General features: G+C 43.5%; 1 protein-coding gene across 2 annotated transcripts; it reads right to left on the bottom strand.

Annotated features, from left to right (window-relative positions):
- Positions 1-5231: 5231 nt before the first annotated feature.
- usp2b (ubiquitin specific peptidase 2b) lies at positions 5232-25807 on the bottom strand. 2 transcript variants are annotated; one of them, XM_012834802.3, is made up of 13 exons: positions 25610-25807; positions 24364-24900; positions 9268-9318; positions 8998-9121; positions 8764-8875; positions 8393-8503; positions 8232-8296; positions 8020-8123; positions 7808-7888; positions 7437-7515; positions 7167-7277; positions 6780-6900; positions 5232-6527 (listed from the first exon to the last, which is right to left on the bottom strand). In XM_012834802.3, the coding sequence occupies exons 2-13, from the start codon at positions 24844-24846 to the stop codon at positions 6443-6445; spliced, it is 1527 nt and encodes a 508-aa protein (XP_012690256.2). In that variant the 5' UTR covers positions 24847-24900; positions 25610-25807; the 3' UTR covers positions 5232-6442. The 2 variants fall into 2 exon arrangements, with proteins under 2 accessions (XP_012690256.2, XP_012690257.2); XM_012834803.3 differs by lacking the exons at positions 24364-24900; positions 25610-25807 and adding an exon at positions 12756-14276.
- Between the last annotated feature and the right edge of the window lie 661 nt (positions 25808-26468).

Genomic DNA, 26468 nt, shown 5'->3' with positions numbered 1-26468 from the left:
ATATGAGAGACTGAACATAATAATTCTATGACCTGAAACGAATGGAAGACAGGAATGGTATTATTAGTCTATTGGATGACCGCTGTCGACGTTAGCATACTCAGGTCGGTTGCAAGTGCTAGCCAAAATTAGGCTACTACCTACTAGTGCCATGAAACGCATATTAAAAGCTAACTAAATGACAAAAACGCTGTCTGAACTACTAATGGAAAGGGACAAATACTGTACTTACCAACACATGCTTGCGCAGATTTGAAGATGAATTTGTATAAGCAGAAAGTTCTGACTGACGGATTAGGCACAGTTTACACAGCATATAGCTGTTGCCTCTTTTACGTTGGAAGGCAAACTGCTTGCTGAGATGTGGCCACGGGTTTTCTTCATCTTCTTTAATTTCAACTGGCGGAAAGTTCGGTGCTTCAGCTTGTTGGTGGTCCGCAGCTTGTTGGTAGTCCGCACTATCATCTTCCTCCATATCTATCTCTCGTGACTCGGCACCGTACTGGCGCCTTGCATCGACTCCATCATCCACTCTATGCAGCATCCACCACTGCAGTGAGCAATGTGGTGCGCGATTCCTGCCTTGAACTATGTTTTTTTTTTTTTACTCAGTAACGGATGTAATTTCCAATGTAGCGAAGTACAATACTTCAGTCAAAATCTACTTAAGTAAAAGTAAAATTACCGATTTAAAAAAATACTTAAAAATTACAAAGTACACAAAAAAACTACTCAATTACAGTAACGTGAGTAAAAGTAATTCGTTACTTTACACCTCTGGTCAGGTGTGACGGTGGGCACCATCACTGGAGCAGCAGCTGTAGGTATGTAATACATGTGTGTGCCAACACGCTGCAGACACACAACTGGTAGTTTGTGTGGAAACACAACTGAATATAGAACCCTTTCAGCAGTTTATGGCATTAAAATTTTCAGTCGAGAATAGAAAGGTCTTCTTTTAGGAGGCCTTGAGTTGTTCAAATTCATTATACTAATAGAGAGTGTATTTCTTTGCTCGGTCACTTACTCAGAGGCTAAACAACCAAGCAGGTTTTTCTCTGCCATGCAGATATCCAAATTCATTCAAATGTCTCTATTCAAATTACAGTCATTGCTGCCCCACTCAAACCACACGCGTTTAACGACATAATAGGTTGCTACAGATATTCCATCATTTTTTTTACACTCTTCAGATTAAAATAATTGTACTTTAGTAACTGTTAGTTAACTAAAATGTATCTCTTAAACCTTACCTCTCAGGTGGAATGATTTTTGCAGGACTAAAGTTGAGTGGAAGACTGCCTGGTTAGAAATCATTTCTTTGCAGTACCTCTGTTGCAGAATGCAGTCATTGTGGCATTCAAACATGTTTTACATGTCCATGTTCTTCATTTGTGTAAAAGCGACTTAGGATCATATGTGCAAGTTGACAATTTTGGTTCTTCACATCTCTTCAGCAATTTGAACAATGCTGGCAAATAGCTCTCTTTTCATTGAACAAAATGTAGTGTACATGGCATGCTATCACTGTATTAAAGCATAACATACATGTACATATGTGTCATCATAAAAAGACAGTCCTTTAATAATAAGCATAACTGCATGTTAAATATCAAAATACCTGGTGTGTTAGCTTTCTATTAAAGTATCAGTATGACAGCATAATGGAAGTGCATTACCTTATTGAATTTTGACTTTGATGAAGGTCAAAATGATTTATACAACACAGAAGCAAGAAAGCTATGAGTTATTCATGGATATGGACTTGCATAATGGTCTGCATGACCTGCTATGCATATTGATAGTCCTCTTCATGTGGTCAGTGGTCTTCATGTAGGCATAGATGGATTAAGAGACATATAGGGACTTACACTAACAAGAGCCTATAGGAGTGAGGACTGCATTGTTAGGTACTGTAAAGAGAGTTCGATTTCTTGGTCATTGTACCGATACAGTTTGAGGGTTCAAGGGGAAGGTGTAAACAAATGGCAAGATGTTGATTTAAATTTCGGCTAAAACAAGTAATGTCAGATTGGCCCTCACCACTTGTCCACGGGTGATATTTGGGGCATCTGGAGTCTTCAAGTGCTTGTATTTTCCAGAACTGGAATACATGCTAAAAGTATTTTCTGCTGTATGTTAATATTTTAGTGGCTTGAATAAATACTGGCTTGAATAGTATGATTCTGAAAAAAGGGGCCAAAGTCCGAAGCACTGTCTCCAGAATGAGATGAATACAAAAGGTATGAAAATATACATCGAATGTACATCATGAAGAGTCAGAAGTCAACAATCTCACTTTCCCCACAATTCCATTTGAAAGTGAAATAGAGAAGGGAGGAGTCGTTCCTGCGTCGGTTTCCTTCCTTTGCCTCCCATTTAAACTGCCAGTGCAGGAGGAGCCTGTGTCTGAACCAGAGACCAAGCCTGGGACCACCGCAGCTGTTAAGCCTGCAAGGGGCATAGAGCCATGTGGGAGGACCACAAAAGAGCAGGAAGAGTGCTGTCTAAAAGCAGGTAAATGAGTAGTCTCTTCCTCTCTCGTTGTCTCTCTGCCTCTCTCTCTCTCTCTGTCTCTCTCTCCCTCTCTCTCTCTCTCTCTCTCTCTCTCTCTCTCTCTCTCTCTCTCTTTCTCTCTCTTTTTCTCTCTGCCTCCGTCTTCTCCTGCTCCCATCCTAACAGGGCAGCACATCAAATATTTAGACCTTTTTGAACAGCTGCTTTCTAAACAGGATCCAATTTAATCCAGTACAGCACCCGGCAGCCAGCTCGTCTAAACCCTCCAAGCTAAAAGGAGAGAGGAGAGAGTGGGAGCCTGTAAGGTGTACGAGTATGCACAGTATACACGTATATGTACAAATGTGTACAATTAAATGAACAGACACACACAAACACACACACATATTTATACATTCATCTATGCTATATATAGAGATCACTGTTTGCTGTACTTCCTGTTGTTGTCATTAGTGTTGTTAAGTGCTGCTAAAAGCCATGCTTGCTGCATCAAAGCATGTTATACTGTGGACTAAGTAATGTGAGTCAGAAGCCTTGAAGCCTGGGAGCAGTGACATGGTGTGGGAATGACACACTCATACTCATCAGTGTGCTAGACTGCAGGGCTAGACAATGGCTAGTTTCTCTCAGTGCAAGTGGCCAGTGCCTGGGCATAGGGTTACCCGAGTGTGTGTGTGTGTGTGTGTGTGTGTGTGTCACTAGCAGCCAGTCAAGGTGAGATAACTCTATCCTTCTTCTCCTCACAACTTGGGCTCCTCACAAACAGATCATCTGTCTTAGCTCGGAAACCTAATCTGCAGAGTCACTAAAAAATGCCCATGCGCATGACCGCACGCACGCTCTCACGCACACACACACATAGACACACACACACACACACACACACACACACACACACACACACACACATATAGACACACACACACACACACACATAGACACACACACATAGACACACACACACATACACACACACACATAGACACACACACACACTTAGACACACACACACACACATAGACAGACACACGCACATAGACACACACACACACACATAGACACACACACACACACATAGACAGGCACACACACACACACATAGACACACACACACACACACACACGCACACACACACACACACACACACACACACACACACATAGACACACATACACACATAGACACACACACACACACACATAGACACACACACATACACACACACACACACACACAGACACACACACACACACACACACACACACACACACACACACAGACACTCACACACATGTGCACACACGCACACACACACCATACACTGCCACAGACACAAAAGTTAATTCAAAAATATATATATTTAATGAGCATACCCTATGGTAAAGTAAAGTCAGTATATTCATTGTAAAAAGTATATTGGGTATGTAAGTATAATTTCTCATACTATAGAATTACTTACGTAATACAATGAGGCACAAAGGTGCTGATACATGTGCAATCCATACATGCACATTAGTATATTTCACACTTACACAACAGTGATTACCTTGAGTAATTTATACTTAAACTCCCTCTCACACACACTGCCTTCCTTGTGGAGGTCACTCGAGGATGATCCCTCTTTCCTCTGCTGCTAGGTCCAAGTAAGCATGTGCTAATTATTGCTCCATTGAAAGCTTCCCCGTCTGCCTGAAAAGCACAGAGCACACAGTGGACAGGCAACACTGCTAAATCACTCTCTCTCTCTCTCTCTCTCTCTCTCTCTCTCTCACACACACACACACACACACACACACAAACACACACATACGTTTACAGGGATACACACACATACACACATACACACACACACACACATACACACGTCCTCAGAGGTCACCACGGACACTGAATGCTGTTCGAGATGAACAGTTCAATGCAGCAGGATATCACAACTCAACAACAGAGACACAAACAAAATACAGAGATGAAAATAAGAGACAACTAAACTAAAACAATTTGTGTCTGCAGAGAAATACTGAGACAAAAAATGTGATTCCTGCCCGTAGTTAATCTACTTTAAAGTGTACATGACTTGAAAAAATATTGGATCTATTTTTGTAGCAGCAGGTCAGTTAAATCCAACTCTTAGAACTCACATTGACTTCGGTGCAATGACACAGAGAACATGGTGTCCTTTCAGGTCACTTTACAGACACTGCCCTCTAGTGGGAGATCAGTAGTATTGCAAATACTGTGGCAGGTGCCAGCAGGTGCCTGCAGGTGCCTAAGTCTTTCCTTCATGAAATAAAACAAGGATAATAAGATACGGTTATTGGTAGAAAGGATGCGTCTTAATGATTCATTTTACGTTCATTCATTTTAAATCTCCATCAAAAATAAATTTGTAGTGTACACTGCGAGTGGCATACACTGCATTGAAATAAGTTATTATTACATGTGGATAAGCTGATGAAATCTCTCCTTGATTCACTTTTCCGATAACCAACATATTATGAATTGCAGTGTGACAAGCACTGCATAAAAAATATGACATCAATATATAATAATAATAATAATACTTTAATTTTCGACAGCGCTTTTCTAGGTACTCAAAGACGCTTTTAATATATATGATATCAAAAATATCATTCCCCAGTCAATCAGAATATCATCTCCCATACCACATACGTACACACAGTAAAGATGGAGAGGAAAAACACAGATCCTTGAATGGTTGGAACAGATACATTTTATTTTATTTACATACACCAGTGAAAAAAAGGTCGAGATGGTTCATTTGCATTTTCAGACAGCGTCGTGAGCGACATCACACAGCCACGAAACATTTCATTTCAGCCCACAAAAGACTCCACTTCTGATCCCACAACACTATTCCAGCCTCCACAGTTACTTCAGATTGAGGAAAGGAACGAGACGTGGTTGCAGAGGCACTCTCCAGGCGATCAGAAACTAGCATGAGCTCCTATGGGGAGCCTGAGGTGCAGGGCTGCGTTACTGTGGTCTTCAAGGACTATACGACAGTGCAGATGTTTGTTCAAACCATGGACCACACCACACCGAGCAGTACGTAGGTTTGCTGGCTTAGTAAAAGACATCTTATGGTAATCTCTGAACTAGTGCAATAAAAAAAACTTTTTTTGTTAGCTATCTGACCAACCTGCACCATGGCTTACCACCAGGGGGCGATACAAGACAATCTATTGTGCCACAGTGAGGGTTTAAAGAAAGTGCTACGACAAGCAGCATTAAATAATGAGATAAATTAGAGGACAAAGGAAGAGCTGAGTTGTTAGCGTAGCGTAGCCACAGTCATCTCTGAACTGGACACCGATGTGACCAAGCTGGGATTTTAGCGCTTCACTTGCACAGTGCATAGAGATAGTCAACAACATAGATAGTCAATAAACACACACACACAAACACACACTCATGCACACACACACACACACACGCACACACACACACACATACACACACAAACATACATTTGTTGTCCTGCTCATTCATTAGAGTTGCGGTCCAGACCAGTTGCTCTAATGTCCCAGGGGAGACAAGCAGGTTCATCCCCACCTCCCTCTGTACCAGAGTCATGCTGATCTCTGACTGGGAGTGAAGGAGAGCGGACTCGTGGTCCTGTCAAGTAGTTCGAACAATGGGCATAAGCTTTAATGAAGTCCCCAGCCACAGAGCAGTCCTTAACGTCCCTAAGACACACTGCAGATCGGTGGCTGTGTTGGAGTCCCAAAGCATGAGCTCAGTGAAGTTCTCAGTCCCACTCTGCCATAACGCCAAACTGTACCTCGCTTCAGTCTATAGCTTGGGCCAAGGCTGTACTGGGTGGCATAGCTCCAACCCTAGCTGCTAGCCCTGGAGTGAGTCCGTCGTTTAATTCCTAGCTGAAGGCCCAGCCTTTGGCCCCATTTACATGTGTGATGAGGTTGCAAGTTCGTAGAACAGCACGTAGGCATCACTGCTGCGCACCTGACTGGAAGAAATGGGGCTCACCCTACAGAGAGAGAGGAGAAGGGAGAGAAGAGAGAGAGAGAGAGAGAGAGAGAGAGAGAGAGAGAGAGAGAGAGAGGACATGAATTATTTTACTCCAGTCTAAATAATAAGAGAATGTTGTGTGTGGGTTTTTTAACTATCAGGACGGCCTCATTTCTTTAAAAAAAAAATACTTAACACAGAAATGGCCAGCTCTGCTCTGACCTTGTGGTGTTTAAGGTGGTGTGGTGTTTAAGGTGGTAACGGTACAAACCTTGAGTCATTATATGAGTACCACTCCCCAAGGGCAGGGTTGCGACAGTATGCGGTGTAATGCCCCCCCAGCGTGCTTCCTATGTGATTAGATACGGCATACAGGTTGTAGATAGCGGTTGCTATAAACAAGGGGAGAGAAGATAAATAAGGCGGAGGATTACTTAAACATTCTTTTAATATTTACAAATATTTTTTTCATCAGTGGCGTTAAGGGAATTGAATTAGCGAATCTTAATCAAACACTTTAATAGAAACTCAATAGCTGTCTGCATCAAGACAATGCGTGCAACTTTAACACGAGGACTGACTCGTCATAGTTCAGGAGCATGGCAGACTATTCTCCTACATCATTCTGTTAGATGATAATCCATCCCACTGCACTCACCACTGTTCTCAGAGGAGAATTCCTTGAGGTCCAGCTCTTTGAGAGGGAAGTTGACAAATGTGGACAGCTTGCTAGTCTTCACACGTCCTGGCTCAGAGAAGCGTTTCAAGTCTGAGTTGGAGGTAGAGTTAAGGACCAACTGTTTCCACAGTTTAGTAATGAGTACATTATTATTACTTTATAGAGGCTAAACATCACAAGCGTTGATCTGATTTTTGTTGAATACAAACTTAATATCTCAAGTGTAGTCATGGCAGAAAGAAAGGATACGAAGCACGAGGATTTGAGGGAATTTTTGGATGGTGAATTTCTTTGTGCATTTTCGTCTGGATTTACACCTCTGGCAGATCTATGGAAGAACAGGAAAACAGGTGTCAGAAAAAATATTATGCTTGCACTGAAATACACATTGGAACATGCAGAATGCAGAGAAATAGACACACACACACACACACACACACACACACACCCCCACACACACACACACACACACACACACACACACACACACACACACACACACACACACACACACACACACACGCACACACACACACGCACACATACACACACACACACACACACACACACACACACACACACATACACACACACACACACACCCACACACACGCACTCACCGGTTTCTCATCTCCATCAAGCACATCCTCTTTGGTGAAAAGTCTGATACAGTCATTCAAAGTCACCTCACCCGAGCCTTTCTGTTTGGGACACAAAAGTCACATAAGATGTTGCTTTCAAAGGTATCTTGCATTCTTATTCCAAATCTAATAATATATCTTTGGTAAAAAAAAAACAATTCTGCACTGTCAGAAATATGTATTGTACAAACCTTGGAGATGGGCAGAGACAGATCCCAGAATGGATCGAACACCGTGGAGCAGAAGCCACATTCATTGCAAGTCAGTGAGCTTTTCAGCTGTCCAACAAACAGATCTGTCAAGGACACCGAATGGAAAGTCACACAGATGCCACAGATGCCACTTTTCCATGCAGCTCCCAAAGCCGTCACCATCAGCATGTAGTCACGGGAGGGTTACTCACCAACGACTTTGCTGTCCTCCCTCTCAAGGTACTTGTTCCACATTCGTTCCCCTTTCTCGTCGTCTCTGTGAAGTGGGAAGCGTGCGTAGGTAAGGGGAACTGAGAAAAAAAACTACGACGTAAGGCAGATTGAGGCGAGGTGGAGTGGAGGTGGTACTCACGAGAGGTGGTCAAAGTCTTCCACTGGCACCCGCGGCCGTCCCACCACTCTGTTCACCTCATTGTGAAGGCCATCCAGCAGGAAGCGCAGAAACTCCTGAGCATCCTGTTGACTGTGGTGAGAGAGAGAGAGAGAGAGAGAGAGAGAGAGAGAGAGAGAGAGAGAGAGAGAGAGAGAGAGAGAGAGATGAAGAAAGGCAAACAGAAGAATGAGAACAGATAACATCCCTCTTCCTGTTACTGTACGATCAACACTATCTCTGCCATCCCACATACACAATGTCCTACACCAAAAGGACTCGGTCTTCCCTGTTCTGAAAAAAACTGTATACTGGTATTCAAGGTATTCAAATTCCACGAGATGCTCACTTACTTGTATCCTACGAAGCGAGGAGCGTACTTCTGGATCTGCGTTTTGAAGTCAGACGGGCTTATCGCCTCATTGCCAGCTGACGTCCAGAGGGTCTGAGTCAGCTTGGCGAACTCTAAATGAGGCAAACAGTCAAACGTTAACACCTCAGCGCACACACAGCTCATTAGCCCAAACTGCAGAAAAAAAAGGCCTACAGCTAGGCTTGCTGACATGAACATCGGCTTCTTCACGTACCGTCCATGAGAGCAGCCTTGGCCCGGCAACTTTTGTTGAGGTCTTTGAGGTGGCAATTTCGGAGGCAGTAGTCTCGCAGTTCATGGGTGTTACTCAGACACTGCAGGATGGAGTTCATGAAGCACTGAGGGAGAAGAACAGGGACAATAATGTTATAACATCCACACAACATAAAATAGGGTGAATTTAAGTCAAAGGTAATACTGCAAAACACACTGTTGATTATTTTGCATGTCATATCTTGGTTTCAAAACTGAGTGGAGTGCTTACTGTGTTGCCAAGGTTCCTCAATCCAACCAGACCCTGAGCATTCTTGGAGTTCTGTTAAGAGAGAAAAAATACAGGACTTGAATGATACTGAGGTTCAGTGTGTCTCACGCTAAGATTCTTGGAGTCCTTTTGAGAGAAAAAACCACAGGACTTGAGAAATACTGAGGTTCAGTGTGTCTCACGCTAAGATTTCTCTCAATTCCTCTCAATAGATGTCTAGGTCAGTGATAATTGAAAAGACTCTGCACGTTTTTTTTTTTACATAATATGTATGTCAGATATACACACTGGTGTTCTATATTCGAATATCAGACCAAGTGAAAATATATACATACAGAGGAAACAACTATTAGAAATGTTAACCTTTTCTCTCTCTCAGGCACGAGAGGCAAAGAGTGCACATATTGTTTGACAGGCCTCTGTGATATGCGGAACACTTTGAGTGTATGTGCGATGCTCCCTGTGACTCAGAACCATGGGACTGCGCACTGGTGATACTATCGTGCCTGCAGGGAGATGCCATGCCTGTCACACTGTCACATATTTGCCTGGTCTCTCTCTCTTTCACACACACACACACACACACACACACACACTCACACACAGAAAAGGATACACACGTGATACACGCACCCCCTATAAGAATGCAGAGTACATTCTAGAGTTCACACAATGCTTCTAAAACCTGTAGGTGCACGTGCTTGTGGACTGTCATCCTTACATCTCATTGGCTCAGCCTGCACCTCCTTATATGTGACGTAATAGTGGTGCGGGCTGCAATGTATGCTACAACAATGACGTAACAGTGTGTAGATTTCATATACTGGTATACACACAGGGACTCGTAGGGACACATAACAAACAGACAATTTACGTATACGTTTTGTATACACATACATCTGTCAGAGCTAAACTAGGTCCATATGTTCTCCGCATGAAGGCTTTCTGGATGTGGTAGCTATCCATGTGTCTGAAGTGGCATGAAATCGGGCAGTGACAACAGCATCTATTGGTATAAGTCCTTGGCATGAGACGAAGCCAGGAGAGATCACAAGATAATGAGAGCATGTCAATCACGTAACATGCTGCCTAGTGCGTAGTCACACTAGTCAATAAGAGACCAAGAACCTGCTGTTCTTCACAGATCTGGATGCATCCAGATCCGCTAATAACAACAGGCCTGTTGAGACGCCGCTGAATTGGCTGGGAGCTGAGTGAAAATGTAACACCTAGAGAATGCCAAACGGAGGGGCTGCAACACATCAGTGCCTCTGCTGACGACAGTGCTTCTGGAAGGGAACACTCACAGGATGCAGCAGGGTCAAGATGGCATGGCCTCTCTGGGAATCTTCACTGTCTCTCTCTCTCTCTCTCTCTCTCATACACACACAAGCACACAGACAGACACAGACTCTCACTAAGTATCAATAAGTAAGCTGGAACGCTAACTGTGCTTTTTAACCACCAGTGACGTAGGAGGTTACCCACAGAGTGTTGCAGAGCCAATCAAAACATCCCATTTAGTTTATCATAAACTCACAAAGACACAGCCACTGGAAATCCACAGGTGCCACCGCCGACAACTCGCAGACACGAGGTTGGATTTGAAAAGTCAAACAAGTGGAGAAACTTCCCAAGGCCCTAAGGCTGCCAGGATAGGCTACAGGTGCGGCCAAGGACTGCACGACTGACTGAGTAGAAAAGGAACCTGAACAAACAGCAGGGTGACTTCAGTAGATAGAGAAGGGGGGGCAGTTGTTGTTGCCATCATGGACTGCCTCTTCAGCACTGTTCCCCCCGGAGAGCTGGGTGCTAATTGGCTGGCACTACTTTAATGAAGAGGCCGACACAGAACATGGTGTTCTAATAGTCATTACTCTGCGATGGGATAATAGCCAAGGACTACCTTATCTACTACTGGCCAAACATAAACACACACACACACACACACACACACACACGTGTTCTAGACAGGTTATACTACTAACAGGTGTTAGTAGTCACTCCCAACGAATATATATTTACTTTTTAGTTTATAAATGATAACCACCACTATGCCCTGAGATTGCGAATGTAGATAGAGGCCTAAAAAACAAAACCTCACTTAAGAAATTGTAATCATATCATCTTATTCACACATCTAGTATTGATAGAGTCAATCTTTCTAAACATAAAAAGTGATTTCACCTCTGTAATCAGTCCTTATTTATCCTTCAGGGACCCTTACTGATCTGAGGTCAGACTGAGTACACTGCTTCAGTCCTTATTTATCCTTCAGGGACCCTTACTGATCTGAGGTCAGACTGAGTACACTGCTTCAGACTGAGTACACTGCTTCAGTGAGCAGGTGCCTTATTATGGCATGGTTTTCTGCAGCAGTTGCCCTCGGCATTCTGAACAACCTGTATGTTATCCACGGTACACTGATAAAGCACACTCTTAGAGACTTCCTTATCTGTGTGCTTCCCTGTTGCTTATGTAATGTTGAGTCCTAATTATTTCAACAACAGGGTTGCAAAGCATTTTGTGGTTGCACTGCAAACACCTGGAAAGATAGCTATCTCCACCTCTGTTCCGATTGGAAGAACCAAAACACACTTGCTTATTATCATTTAATACACTACCCATGTGATGTGGACACATCGTTTTACTACTATTAAAAATGGCAGGCTTAAAAGGTGTCTAACATCTAGAATATTGCAATTTGATAATGAATCCACAGCAGAGTTCAAGTTGAACACTGACCCAATGCTTGGGTGTTGCTGAAATAACTTAATTTGGCTTCAAACCCAATGATGTTAGGTTAGTGTAAGGCTTTGTAACCATGAGCCAGGCATAGTGTTTTAACTTAAATCCAAACAAAAGCAGGACAACGTGGCAGGCCGCTTCAGCGAGGCCAAAGCCATTGAGCCACATGCGTTACGTAACGGAATGGAGCACAACGCGGGTTTGCAGCAAGCTTTTTCAATTTTACACATGCCAGTCACCTTATCAGGAAGGATCTATGCATCTGAGCTGTTCTTCACATGGACTAGACACAGATACAGACGGTCGTTATCAGATTGTCAGCCTTTTCTGGTTGCAAAGTTATCACTTCATTGCCTGCAAGCCATGCACAAGGACGAAATGCTTCGTATAGGATGCATAATACTGGAAAAGAAACTGATCTTTGGCGTGCATGGTCAATCAAATGGTTTACAAACAATATCGGCTGCCTCAGTTCTCTGATATGCAGACTTAAGCCATTTTAAGTCATAAGCCGGCAGAAAGTCCTCTCGAGCAATAAAGCAGGCAGCTACAGACACGTTTCTCACACTAAACAGAACATTTACATTACATAAGTTGCAATAGACTATGTGAAAGCACGGTAGTACTAGGGTTCATTGAAATGTAACACGTCTGTTGCACGTAGAATTCCTCAAGAGCCTCTCCGCTTAGATCGTTTTGCTTTGTCACAGTGTAGCCTAAACGCAGTTGACAACACTCACCTTGGCTTGGTTAATGAGGAGCCCGACAAATGTGGACACCAGCATCGACCTGGAAATCTGCGGACTCTTTCTACGCAGGTCCTGTTTGTGGAAAGGGAAAGCGGCCGCCGGAGGGTCCTCCGGGACAGTGACAGTGTACGACTGTCGCATACTCGGCATGATGACGATGTTTAGTCGAAAACTAATGAAGTCTAATTTTTGGTTGCCGCACACCGGGGCTGGTCTTGAGTCAGCAGTATATTCCCGGAGTATTCCCTTCTCCAAAACTGAAGGGAATGCCGGTGCTGCAGGCGATTTGTTCCACTCCTTTATTCGCTGTAGCCTTATTCTCGATGACAAACTGTCCAAAATTTGCCAGTGAGCATGAAGAGGCAGACCGCTGGTAAATCTGAAGAATCGTCCGCTGATGGTGCATATACTAGAGGTAGCAAGCAGGTTACATAAAGATAATAGCACTACTTAACTTAAATAATCCGGATATGAAGAGACACTATTCAAAAAACATTACATTAAGGTCCATTTGCTATATGGACGGAGAAACAGGCAGCGATTCCTCCCTTGTCATGTGTCGCTAATGATCAGAAGTCAGAATTCATTTCAGTTTTACTACAGCACACCCACGCCCCCTCCGCTCAGAACAGACGTCACAGCGTGCCTCATGCTCGCTTAGACGTCAGACACCAGAGGACGAGACCTTCTCACATTCACCTCGAAGGAATGGGGAGGTTTCAGGGGGGTAATGGCTAGACTTACACAGGGAACACCTTGAAGTACTATTACATCCTCCTCAGAGTATATCTTATCTCCCTCATGTTGTATTGGCTGTGGGCCTACAATCCAGGCTACATTAAAAAAAAAAAAAAACCCTTAGAGAACTCTTACTGATAACAGATATTCTGATAACACTACTTTATGAGGCGAACCTCATGAAACATTTTACTCTTAAAACCTAACAGAACCTTACTGCTGTAGCCATGTGCCTTGAGTATTAACTGAATTGTGACTAAGGAAAAAGGCTCAACAAAGACCTGCTTGGTATGCATTCAGCTACGGCCACAACAAATCCTCTGTATGTGCAGAATGATAAGAGGTGCGCTGTAGGGGAGAGGAGAACCTTAAATAAGCTGGAGGACAATCACATTCGGTTCCACAAAGCAGGCAGGCACACAAACAAACTAATTGATTATCTCACAGGAGGTGAATCTGTGGCCTGATCGTTAGACTTCTTGGATCTCAGTTCTGCTTTAGTGAGTCACAGGCTCTAAAAACAAGCATGTGAACATTACAATTAAGTCCCGCTGATTTAACTTGAGGCCAGATTACTAACAGGGGGATGCTGCTGACACAGACATGAGTCAGTGGAATTCTCTGTTTGCTGAACCATGTTATTCATAATTAACTTGTACTTGGACATCATTAATATATATGTTGCCCTGTCTCAAATAGAAAAACAGGGCAGAGTGAGAGTGGCCTCTCACTTCTTTTCAGTTGTGTTGCGGTCATGCCATTTATTTGGCAAAGCAATGTGGATGTCCACCCAATTTAATGCCATTTTTACAGGGGCTATGACATCTTATTACAAGTTTAGCTCATGAAAATGACTATTTGGTACCAAAGACACCACTGGCGTTGTGCCTCCACCATTACAGCTTGCAATAGCATTGCAACACTTTACACAAAGCAAATGACATACAATGCAAATGTAATGTCTGTCATGGCTAATAAAGTAACTAAAACATACTTAGGCACTTACCCAACTTAACTTCTTTGAGAATGAATACTGCCAAATAAACATGTGTCCCCAGAGATACCAATACCCCCCATCACATGCAAAGCATACTTTATAGGCATGCTCCTTTTCACTCTTCAAAACACAGCCCACTGCCCTACTCCAGGGTCTACTCGTTTGGTCTTACAATAAGTGTGACAAAAGTCTCTCTTTTCACCAGCCATTATGTAACCAGCATCAAAAAACGACACTGAGCTTGACCATTCTGCACGAATAATTGCATTCATCTTATGAAACGCCCCTCTGAATCAACGTTAGGTAGGTCCTGTTTGAAGTGATGTTTACAGACTGCTTGAGCAATGTGTCATGCATCTTCTGTAATAGATGTGTGAGATGACTTCATTTGTCATTTTTGGTGTATGACAACAATAGGTGGCTAGACCATGATCATGTGACTACCATTCCCAGCACACAATCGAATACATCGCAAATAACTCTCTCTCTCTCTCTCGGTCTCTCTCTCACACACACACACACAGACCAGCAAAGAGGAGAATTTTTCACACCCTGCAGTGCTACAAGTATTGGTGTATGTTTGTCCATTTATGCTTGTGAGTCACAGATGCCAACTAATCCCCTGCTGTTATTGAGCCATTTGTTTACGGCCCAAGAGAGGGAGACATTCAACAGAGCCGGGTGGGGGGTTCTGGGGGGGGGCCCGGTGCAGCGACATCTTTGGATCCCTGCCAATGTCCTTGGCTCACATGACACTGTGGCCAACAAGAGTGAAAACCAGTGAGAGGGAGAAGAAGAAAAAAAACCACAGAGTATACATTCCTATTCGCTGTAAGTGAACTCTTAAGTCTATTACACAAGCCCCCACTAACAAAGGCAGTGCTCAATGTGAATGAAACATGTTTACATAAGTGAGCTAATTAGAATTCAGGGCCAGCGGTGTTGCACAAAGGTCCTCCTCAATGGCAGTCCAACTTCATGGTCACTGGTCATTAATCTGGGAGTACAGGCAGGTCAAGCCACATATGCCCAGTGCATAAACATTCTTTTTCTCTGGCACTCAAGACATGGGCGAAGCTTTGTTTTGTTTTGGTGCCTACTCCAATTGCTGCTGGACGATTAACTCCTCTGGATGTCGGAGCTGATAGAAGGCATACATTTTGTCCTTAACTTGACAATCAATGCATGTCCTCAGGTAAAGTCACTGGCTTGTAACATTAACTTGTACAAAACACAGCTTCATTCTCACTACATTTCTATATCCTAGACATTGTGAATACCATTCTTAGAGATTCCCTGATGAACTGTACAATTCTCTACGTGAACAGATCCATGATGGTAGGTACATACAAAGAGACACACAGGACAAACAGAGTGAGTGAGTGAGTGAGTGAGTGAGTGAGTGTGTGTGTGAGAGAGAGAGAGACAGCGAGAGAAAGAGAGAGAGACAGACACAGAGAGCAAGACAGACAGAGACAAAGATAGAGGTAACAAGTGTCTTTCTTCTCCTCTCCATCACATGCGAGAGCGTGTTTGCAGGCGGAGCTCATTCTATTCTAAGCCTCGGGGAGCAGACGGAGTGATGTCACCGGGACCACTGCAGTGAGTCAGTCTGGACCAGGCCCTCTGAAATAGCTTTCGAGTGCAGAGCCCGGGCCTCTCTGAAAGTCAAACTGACAGGTCGAGTGCTGGCCTGAGTGACAGGCCGCAGTCACAAGTGCCTTCTAAAACGGTGGCCCGGCTCACGGCATCACAGCCTAGTAAGTACATTGCACTCGGCCAAAAGCGTAACCAGAGCGATAGTGACATAGCTATGAGGGCGAACAGGTTGTGCCACTGCAAGGCACAGTATGTGACTGTGGTGTCAATGACGCCTTGACAGATCAGATTGGTTCCCTGCAGATGACACTGCGTCATGCAGCCAAACTGGGGCTCTTATTTGGGGGAAGATTGAGGTTATTATTCAGTAGTTAAATACGATGAAATTTGTCAGGCTTGATAGCTGCGGGTTAACTGTAGACATGTTCTTATCTCAGTCTTCTCGTTGCACCACCGCTTTTGTTACTTTTAACAGATCATGAGTCCTGACTTTAGTTAGAATGCCATTTATTAATATCTGATGACAGACTGATAATGTAACTTTGGTTTAGTTGTATCAGTACTCTACAGACTGCGGTCTTCGACATGAAACAAAATTTGATAGTTCAGTTTAGATTAGGTTGTTTCAGATTTCAACGTTTGCCTGTGAAAGAATGAAAGACTAAAACCTCTAACGAGACCCACTGTGTCAACAACGGTCCTGGTGATAACCCCTGGCCTTGTTCCTGCACTTCAGCTTTACCCTATCGTGGGAGATAACGGCTGACATTAAGAACTGACCCTCAACTCAAGAAAGGAATCACCCATAAGAAATGAGACCGTTGAGGTGTAGCTTTCAAAGGGGGTCACCTGACACGCAGAGCAGCTATCTCGCAGGTGATCTGTCTGATCTTCAGGAATGTCTCAGGTCTTGTGAGGAGAGTGGGGAGACCAACGAGGACGACAGACACTGCGTCGTTTTTTGCCACTCCTGGTGGGGGACACATAGAGATAGAACTGTGTTGACTTCCCCCTTTACTTCATCTGAGGCCTTCTCAACGCAAACCGAACTGCAGTTTGGGAACTATTCATCTGACCTTGAAAATGGTCCAGAACAGAGTTGGTTAGTGTGTAGATTTAAATACGGAACACACAAGACACACTTTTCAGAGTATATTTTCTACATACTGTATAGAATTTATCATTTTTAATGATCAATCACAAGCAGTCTTTATAGAGGTGTAGCGGATGACGTCACAAACCATATTGGGGCCATATTGGCACATCAGTCTGTCACCTGGACTTCAGTCAGCCAACCAGTAAGCAAGACTGTACCATCAAATTGGAAGCCAATTACTATGTACCAGAATGCAAAAATAAACATCTAAAAGACAACGGCAAGGCATTTCACCGTCTTCCTTGAGATCCCCAAAGGACCAGTAGATTCAGCTACAACTCATTGAGTTGATCCATTCATTCATTGTGGCTCTATGAATGGTCCAGGCTACCTGTTATAGGAATTTGACTGAAACCTTTAGCTAAAAGTAGATGCATTGAAAATAAAGTTATATCTTAATCAAAAGTTTTAGAAAATGCTCACTACAACAGTGCTGCTCTATAATCTTTGGCTAAAACGAACCAAGTTACTGTAATCGTTTTGTAATTAAACAATCACACATCGATCTGAGAGCCATTTTTCCTGCCAGTGTGTTAATGTTATATTTTTTATGACATAACCGATTAAGGGTGTCATTTCTGCCATTGTAACTTCTACATCACCACTGCAGAGATAGTTGAAACGAAAAATGAAACGAAAACAAATTGCCGATGGCTAAAGCTGAGTGCATTGATCCCAAATATCATTCTCACTCAGGCTGCAGGACTGAACAGTACGAATGAGCCACAGGAACACAGGGGGGACCAAACAAACTACACTGGTATAATAGGTAAGGTGAGTACAGGGGGAAAGGTTCTTTAGTGGACCTGGGATTTGGATAGGAAATCCTAGGGTACTTTGGCCTCAGTTTCTCTGATAAAAGTCCAGCAGCTCTTTACGTAATATTAAATGTTTTACCAGTCAGCCTTACAAGAGCAGCTGTTTGAAGACATGTGCCTTGCAAATGAGTAACGAGGAGAGGGGTAATCTGCTGTGCGGTACGGAGAGGGACTCGGGACAGGCCCGGGCATGAAAGGAAAGGGGGAGGGAGAGAGTGAAAGAGTGGATGGAGAGAGAGAGAGAGGGAGAGGGTGTGAATGGCAACAAAGAAATGAAAAACTCAAAGGCCCTGAAGTTAAACCTACGCAGACCAAAGGAAGGAGTGGTGATTGTCTACCCAACTGACCTGGCGTGTGTCCACAACAAACAGAGCGGGAACAAACTCAACAGGGTCGAGCCAGGCCGCATGTGGGGACCTTTATCATTGGTCTGTGCACCTGGCCAAAGAGGGTGAACATTTCCAACTCCAGTCTTGAGAATACATTTTAAAGCAGATTCTTAAGCATTAAAACTGGTGAGGATGCAGTATGAATTTTGCTGATGTCTTCATTTCAGTCTGTCGAGTGTGCTTTATTCAGAACAATTCCACTCTCAGGTCATATTTGACAATCAACTTCTCTATGATCTCCTAATTCCTAAAGGCACACACACACACACACACACACACACACACACACACACACACACACACACACACACACACACACACACACACACACACACACACACACACACACACACACACACACACATACACACACACACACACATACACCCACACACATACACCCACACAGAGAGAGAGAGAGAGAGAGAGGAGAGAGAGAGAGAGAGAGAGAGACCACTGAGATGGAGTAAGGTCACGCACTGATATGCTTTGTGGGGTAAAAATATAAAACAACAGTTCACTTGTTCTGTTGTCCACTGACGTTGCCCGGGGCACAAGCCTGTGTTAAAACCACACAGTGGATAATTCCCAGTTATATAAAGACAGGAGGCCAGCATAAGCAGGGGAGAGAGTGGAATGTTACACTCCATTTACTCATGCGGAACTCTCGTCACATCATGTCCACATCATGTCCACATCATTACAACTGTTACTGCGGTTACTGTTACTGTCTGGTGTTGACCAGTTCCTCTGACTCGATGTGAGGGGGCTGGTGCAAAGACAGAATGTGTCCGTGTGTGAAATGTATTTGTATGCAATTTCATATTCAGAAGGGGAGTGAGGTTTTACAGTGACAGCTGGAGTCGGGATTACAGAGGGACAGGACAGAGGAGTGTGTGAGTGTGTGTGTGTGTGTGTGTGTGTGTGTGTGAGGGGGGGGGGGGTGTGTGTGTGAGTGTGTGTGTGTGTGTGTGTGTGTGTGTGTGTGTGTGTGTGTGTGTGTGTGTGTGAGGGGGGGGGGGTGGTAGTGTGTGTGTGAGTGTGTGTGTGTGTGTGTGCGCACGGGTGTGTGTGTGTGTGTGTGTGTGTGTGTGTGTGTGTGTGTGTGTGTGTGCGCACGGGTGTGTGTGTGTGTGTGTGTGTGTGTGTGTGTGTGTGTGTGTGTGTGTGTCTGACCTGAGCTGGCCCAGCATTTATTTGGGCCTTGTCACATTACCAAAACCACTCACAAACAGGGAACACAGACATCCATGCAGGAAGAGACACAAAATCCCGCTCTGTGAACAGAGGCCAGCAGTTTTTGAGACCACTATTTATCTCCTCGCCATCATCTCCATATCCGTGGATTCCGTGTACTCTACATCAGGGAACACTTGAACTAAGGGCACACATACAGAAACACAAACACACACACACACACACACACACACACACACACACACACACACACACACACACACCACACACACACACACACACAATCTGTTACCTTACAATGTCATAGAGGCCGAAGCTTCATACAGTAGGCCTTTTGAATCCAAATGTGTGCCACACACAGCCCCGGACAAAAGCCCTAGCTTAATCTAGGATATATACTTGAATAATCTATTTGTTATCAGCAGTAATGATATATAAAAAGAATGCCTTTAAATGCACGAGAAAGGGCTTTGTTTTAGGATAACACACTGGGATGCCTGATGTCACCCCTCTCGAAACTGGAGCAGAGAAGGCTTCCTTTTAGAGGCATTTCTACCACAGCACCACTCCAGTAATCTGAGGAATTTGGGTCTGCACCTTTCCAAAAGACTTGCATCATTTGATCACACCATTTCTGTGAGAGTCAGCTAATCTACCAGCTAATCTCTGCTCTGCACATTAATAATTAATAATATGTTTCAATATGTGCCATACGAACATGAACACAAAGTGAAATGAAGTGTCCCTATGAATGTGGATTTGGAACTAGCTCTGACGAAGACACAGTTTACAGAGGCCATTGTTTTGATGTTTTTAGTTTGTGTCCTTATAAGGAATGGCACGCTATAAGGGACTGCTGAAATGTCAGGTGACATCTTTACCCACTGTCAGGTTTAGCTGTGTCATTCCAGAGGGGTGAACTGCACACTACACTACACTGGTAGGACTACACTGTGTCATTCCAGAGGGGTGAACTACACAATACACTACACTGGCAGGACTACACGGTGGTAACAAGCTTGTTCGGTCACTGTAAATTAACTGAAACATTTACAATGTTTGGAGATATCGAAAAGCGAAATATTGAGAAATACTGAGAAATATTTCTTTCAGTAAAACATTGATTAATGAAATATACATGTATGCTTTAAATGCAATCCAGATTATGAATTGGTCTTTTGTGTTATGAAAAAGATCATTGAAAAATAATCATTTGGCTAGAACATAATCTCAAAATATAACTTCAAAAGCATACAATGAATTCATATAAATATGATTTCAATAACAAAAAACACCGGTTTCATATTTCTGCCTACTGAGAATGTTGGCTGCAATAGCTGTCAAAGGACTAGAGCTTCTAGGTTACGAAAGTCAACCACAGAGCTCACGGAGTTGAACTGCATGGTTTGCAAGAGAGAGATGCGCTGGGATGATTAGAGAGAGTTCCTCATCGTCACAAGACCTGACGACCCGACTGCCTGTGGTCTTATCTCGCCCAGTCAGAGTTATCCGCACACATCTACCACTGCCCCATGACATACGCTACACTTTCAGATGCAACAGGATCTCTGTTGCACGTGTTTCTGTATGTGAGTGTGTGTGTGTGTGTGTGTGTGTGTATGTGTGTATGTGAGAGTGTGTGCGTGTGCGTGTGTGTATGTATGTGAGTGTGTGTGTGTGTGTGTGTGTGTATGTGAGATAGTGTGTGTGTGTGTGTGTGTGTGTGTGTGTCTGTGTGTGTGTATGTATGTGAGTGTGTGTGTGTGTATGTGAGAGAGTGTGTGTGTGTGTGTATGTGTCTGTGTGTGTGTGTGTGTATGTGTCTGTGTGTGTGTGTGTGTGTGTGTGTGTGTGTCCTTTACCTGCACTGCACTGATTTGTGATGTTTATAATTGCACTCAGTTCCGTGTAAATGTTCCGTGATGAAGAGTACACTGAAACCTATGGGTACGGAGGCGATGCTACTCTGTGTCCTTGAGGGTCACCTTCATATGCTAACTCTTATAAATGATGTATTGGTACGAGTATGTGGGCCATGTAAACCTGTTACCTTGCCATTGACTCTTACCAAAGTATTTGCATATTGTCTTGTAGTCCTCCTGATGTATTTAAATGTGTGTGCGCATGTGTGTGTGTGTGTGTGTGCGCGCATGTGTGTGTGCGTGTGTGTGTGTGTGTGAGTGTCTGTGTCTGTGAGGCTGAGCATGTCTGTGCGACTGACTTTAGTTAGAATGCCATTTATTAATATCTGATGACAGACTGATAATGTAACTTTGGTTTAGTTGTATCAGTACTCTACAGACTGCGGTCTTCGACATGAAACAAAATTTGATAGTTCAGTTTAGATTAGGTTGTTTCAGATTTCAATGTTTGTGTGCGCATGTGTGTGTGCGTGTGTGTGTGTGTGTGTGTGAGTGTCTGTGTCTGTGAGGCTGAGCATGTCTGTGCGACTGCCTAATTCGCCCTACGTGATTTAGGTCATGGATGCCCTGGTAGTCTGCATCCTCTCTTCTTCATAAGGGCGTCTCTGGAAGTCGTCTATTCTCTCCACATCAAACAGCTACTCAACAAATTAACTAATACCAACAGCGCTGAACTGCCACTGCTAACACTTAGGCCTAGGTTGACCAATTGTCCGTGACATCCATTTGAAGAAAAGTACAGTGTGTGCTAATGATCTTATCGTTGCCTCAAACAACCTTCTGGAGTCTTTACAACGTACTGTCCTTGAAATGACTCAAAGGTCGCTGCAGTTTTGCTGCGCTACTACAGTCGCTGTGCTTTACGTAACTCAGAGGTCCCTGGGTGTTCTTTCAAGGACTCTAATTATGTTCAAAGTACAGCAGGGGACCGATTGCACTCTATCGTGTAAACTTTACAGCCCAGTGGATCTACTGTAAAGCAGAAATGACATTTTTCTTTTTTCCAGCTTTAAGTGGCTCAAGAGCACCTCGGGCAGAGTTCGGCTGCAGCTCCACGTAAAACCTTGCACTCTCCCCCAATCAAGTAGCAATCACACATTCCCCTTTCATCATAAACCAATAATACACCGTATTCTCTCAGGGCCTGACTCATCCTCGAGCTGTCATCTCACGCAGTGTTTGGTTGCCGGGGTGATCACAGCCTCTCCTCTGTGGACAGAATTCTCGGGGGAATCTCCTGATGTGACAAAGGTACTCTGGAATGTGTATGTAGGTAAAAGGGAAAAGGGGATTGTTTGTATTGCTTGTGTGTTTGCTTTTGAGGGCACAGACTGTTAGTATTCTGCGTAAGCCTCTTTGATCGAGAGTGGATATTTATTTAAGTGTGTTTGGGTGTGAGTTTGTTGCTCAGGTGTCAAGAGCAGGCAGACTGTTTTTTTCCCCGTTGGAGCTGAGATTTATCAATGGGCCGGTGTACAGTCCCACACATCATGGATAAAAGCCTTAACAACAAATACAGTAACACCCATTTCTGAAGAAAAAGGGAAAAAAATGCATTTGTGAGTTAAGCCTCTGCTGTCACCCTAGAAACTGTATATACTGACACCCTTGCCAGAGTTGACATTATGAATCATCTGCTGTAACTAATGGAACATAATATATGCCAGTGCCCACACTGCTCACTGACATCCCTTAGGCAGACAGTCTAGAATTAGTATAGACTCTAATCCGTTTGATTATGACTCACTATAACACACACACTAAGAAAATCTTTCATATTTCTTGTGGCCTTACATGCTAGTGTTAGGTTCATCCTAGGGAACCTCTTGTACACATCTGCCCGTGTCCCCATATCATTATGAGGATTACGTAAACCAAAACAGAGAGTTTGCACTGTCAACATAGTCATGTAGAGAACATGAACAGGTGAACACAAAAGCAGAACTTAATCACTTTCTCCTAAACAACCACTCCCAAAGGACAGAGGGTGAGGTATCAGAGAGAAGAAAGAAAGAAAGAAAGAAAGAAAGAAAGAAAGAAAGAAAGAAAAGGACTTGTGCTGCTTTGTCACAGCAGAAATAAAAGGTGTCCTGAATGAGATCCAATTAAATCACTATGTAAACTGAACGTGCAAAAGAAAAGGAGCGATTTCAAGCAACAACAGAGAAAGTAGTGTCTGCACATCAAATATTTAAGCACTGGATTGAATTGAGGAGTTGGACATAAATCAGTCTCTGAAAGTAACCATAGAGACTTCAGAACACTGTAAACCTGCCCCACAATAAAACAAGCCCAGGCAGAGTCTCCAACTTGGTCAAAGATCAGGGTGTGTTGGGACAGATTTAATTAAAATGTATTAAAAGGTATTTCTTGTTACCAGTTCCTTTCTTGATTCAGACCCCCTTATCAAAATGACATTCGTTTCCAAACTGTCTTCTCGAATACTGGAGAAATTAGAATAAGCAACCATACAGCCTGGAGTAAAAGCTGGTTTATCCTGTAGTAGATGTACCAAAAAAACACTGCTGCTCTCTAGTGCTAATAATGATTATTACACCATCTGATGTCTCATCACAAACAATACACTTGCAAATAAACTTGCCAACTATAAAACCACAGGATATATATTATTTTGAATGTGTTATTATGAAAGCAATTACCTTCCCAGCCTACACATTTCCAAATAGGTCAATCCAGGATTTATAACATGGATGGGGCAGCATTTTGTACCAGGTCAAAACATTCATAAACCTCCTTAAAAAAAAGTATATGTGATCACTGACCTCTGAGTTCCTGAGAAGAACTCCACGGTTCCTCTCTGGCCCCTCTCTGCCTACTCTGTGCTGCCTGGTCGGGGGCGATGGGGGGTCGCTGATGTCCAGTAGCACCAGCTCCTGGGCAAGATCTGAGTAGCTCACTGACCGGCGCCGCAAAGACAGGGGAGACGCAGGTGGGAACACGGGCCGGGAAGTGGAGCGCCCCCTCACCACGTTCACTTGACCTCTGACCTGGACCCTGCTGGAGGCGTCGCCGCGGCGAACCCCGAGGTCTGACTGAGGGTCAGTTCGGCCTCTCTCCATCTCCCGAGGGTAGTTATGTGCTCGGGCCTGACAGGGGCTTGAGCCGAGGTATCGAGAGGTGGAAGCACCATACCTGCTAGAGGAGAGGACCTGTGTGCGGTTATAGCTCAGGGTTTGGTCGAAAGGCCCGTACTGAGTGAGGAGCGTTGACCCTGATGAATATTTCGGAGAAGACACAGGAGACATGCTGAGTTGAGGAGGCTCTGCCTCTGGGTAGTGCAAACAGTCAGGGGGCCAAGACTGTAAAGTAATGACAGTGCGAATAACAGTAATATGTTAAAAGTGGTTGATAATCCTCGGGACTGTAAAACAGCTCACACCAGTAGACTATTTAAGTGCACATTAACACACAACGGAGGCGCATACATGCGTCCGAATAACGTGAGATGTGGTCTACAGTATGTCTCATATTACACCAAACAGTATCAATTCTGAGAGGAAGTGGAGCAAGGTCACTCTAGACACTCTGCTAGTGGATAATGGAAATTGCATTAGAGAAACGGAGAGAGAGAGAGAGCAAGCAAGAGCAAGAAAGCAAATGGCATCTCATGATGTCAGTCAATCTCAGCTTTTACATATTTCTCCTTACCAAACACGGAAACACTCACAGTACTATGCAATATAGTTCTTAAACGTGACTAAACTACACAGCCAGTATCCAAGAGAATGATACCAACATTGGTTGGAAGCACTGGTGAAATTATACACCTGCACGAGCGTGAGGCAGGACTTCACATTTCTGTTGTAGCAGCCTACTTAGATTTCTAATTCTGCAATATTTATTTAACGTTAGACCTACATGCCTGATTCATTTCCTCAACCGAAACAAGCTTTAAATCCTTGTGTGGCTAATAATAACACTAAGACTAAGTCTGTTATGTCATTTTGTTACTGTGCCTGAGGCTCACTATCTCTAAACCTTAAAGGAGTAGAGCGGAGAGGTTCTCACCTGCACAATTTCAGTTCATCTTTTGAGAATAGTTTCTCAGGACGTCACTCCGAATATTTCTTGCAGACACACTAAAGCGTTGTGTAAAAACAGGTTCGCCACAGGTTTGAGTTTGAATCAAGGTAGAGAAGGTTATATCTTACGATAGCTGGAAGGTTTCAGTTTTTTTCTCTAAGTCGGATGCAAGGAACCGCCTCCCAAGCGGTCGCCTTAGCGACGTGAAACATAGACGTATGAGCGCTCATACGTAAGCACGCACGAATAAACACGTATGCACACATGTACACGTGTATGCACACACACACACACACACAATTCAGAAATCAACTCACTCGAGACAAGCACTTGTATTGATACGACCTCAGTAAAACAAAGATACGAATCCGTTGCATGGAAACACTTCTTGAATTTATAAGAATATCTTAGTTTATTACAAGAACACTGTTCCACTTGTATGGAATGGTGGCTACAAGGCTACAGTACGAACTTTTTTTGACCCTCATCTTTTAGGTCCAATTTTCATGTTAGGCAAACATACACATCAAAATACACAGTGGACGATGTTTTGTGCATGAACCACAGAATTAAAGTCTGGGATTTGTTTATTTATTCCTCAAACATCCATTTAATTATTTGATCTGAATGGAATGCCCTTTTACATATCACTGACACTGATGGAGTCCTTTGAATTCGACTATACCCTAGAAATAGTGTTTTTGGAGACACCACAGGATGCCACCAACAATAATTCGTATTCCTTATTTCTTTTGACAGGATCAAAACAATTGCCAAATATATTTAAATTTGACTTAAGCACTCAAGAGTGTTTTCAGAATATTATACACATATGCATTAACAT

Source organism: Clupea harengus, chromosome 8 (assembly GCF_900700415.2).
Source record: "Clupea harengus chromosome 8, Ch_v2.0.2, whole genome shotgun sequence".
Taxonomy (NCBI): Eukaryota; Metazoa; Chordata; class Actinopteri; order Clupeiformes; family Clupeidae; genus Clupea; species Clupea harengus.
Note: the sequence above shows the minus strand (reverse complement) of the source record. Positions and strands in the feature narration are given on the sequence as shown.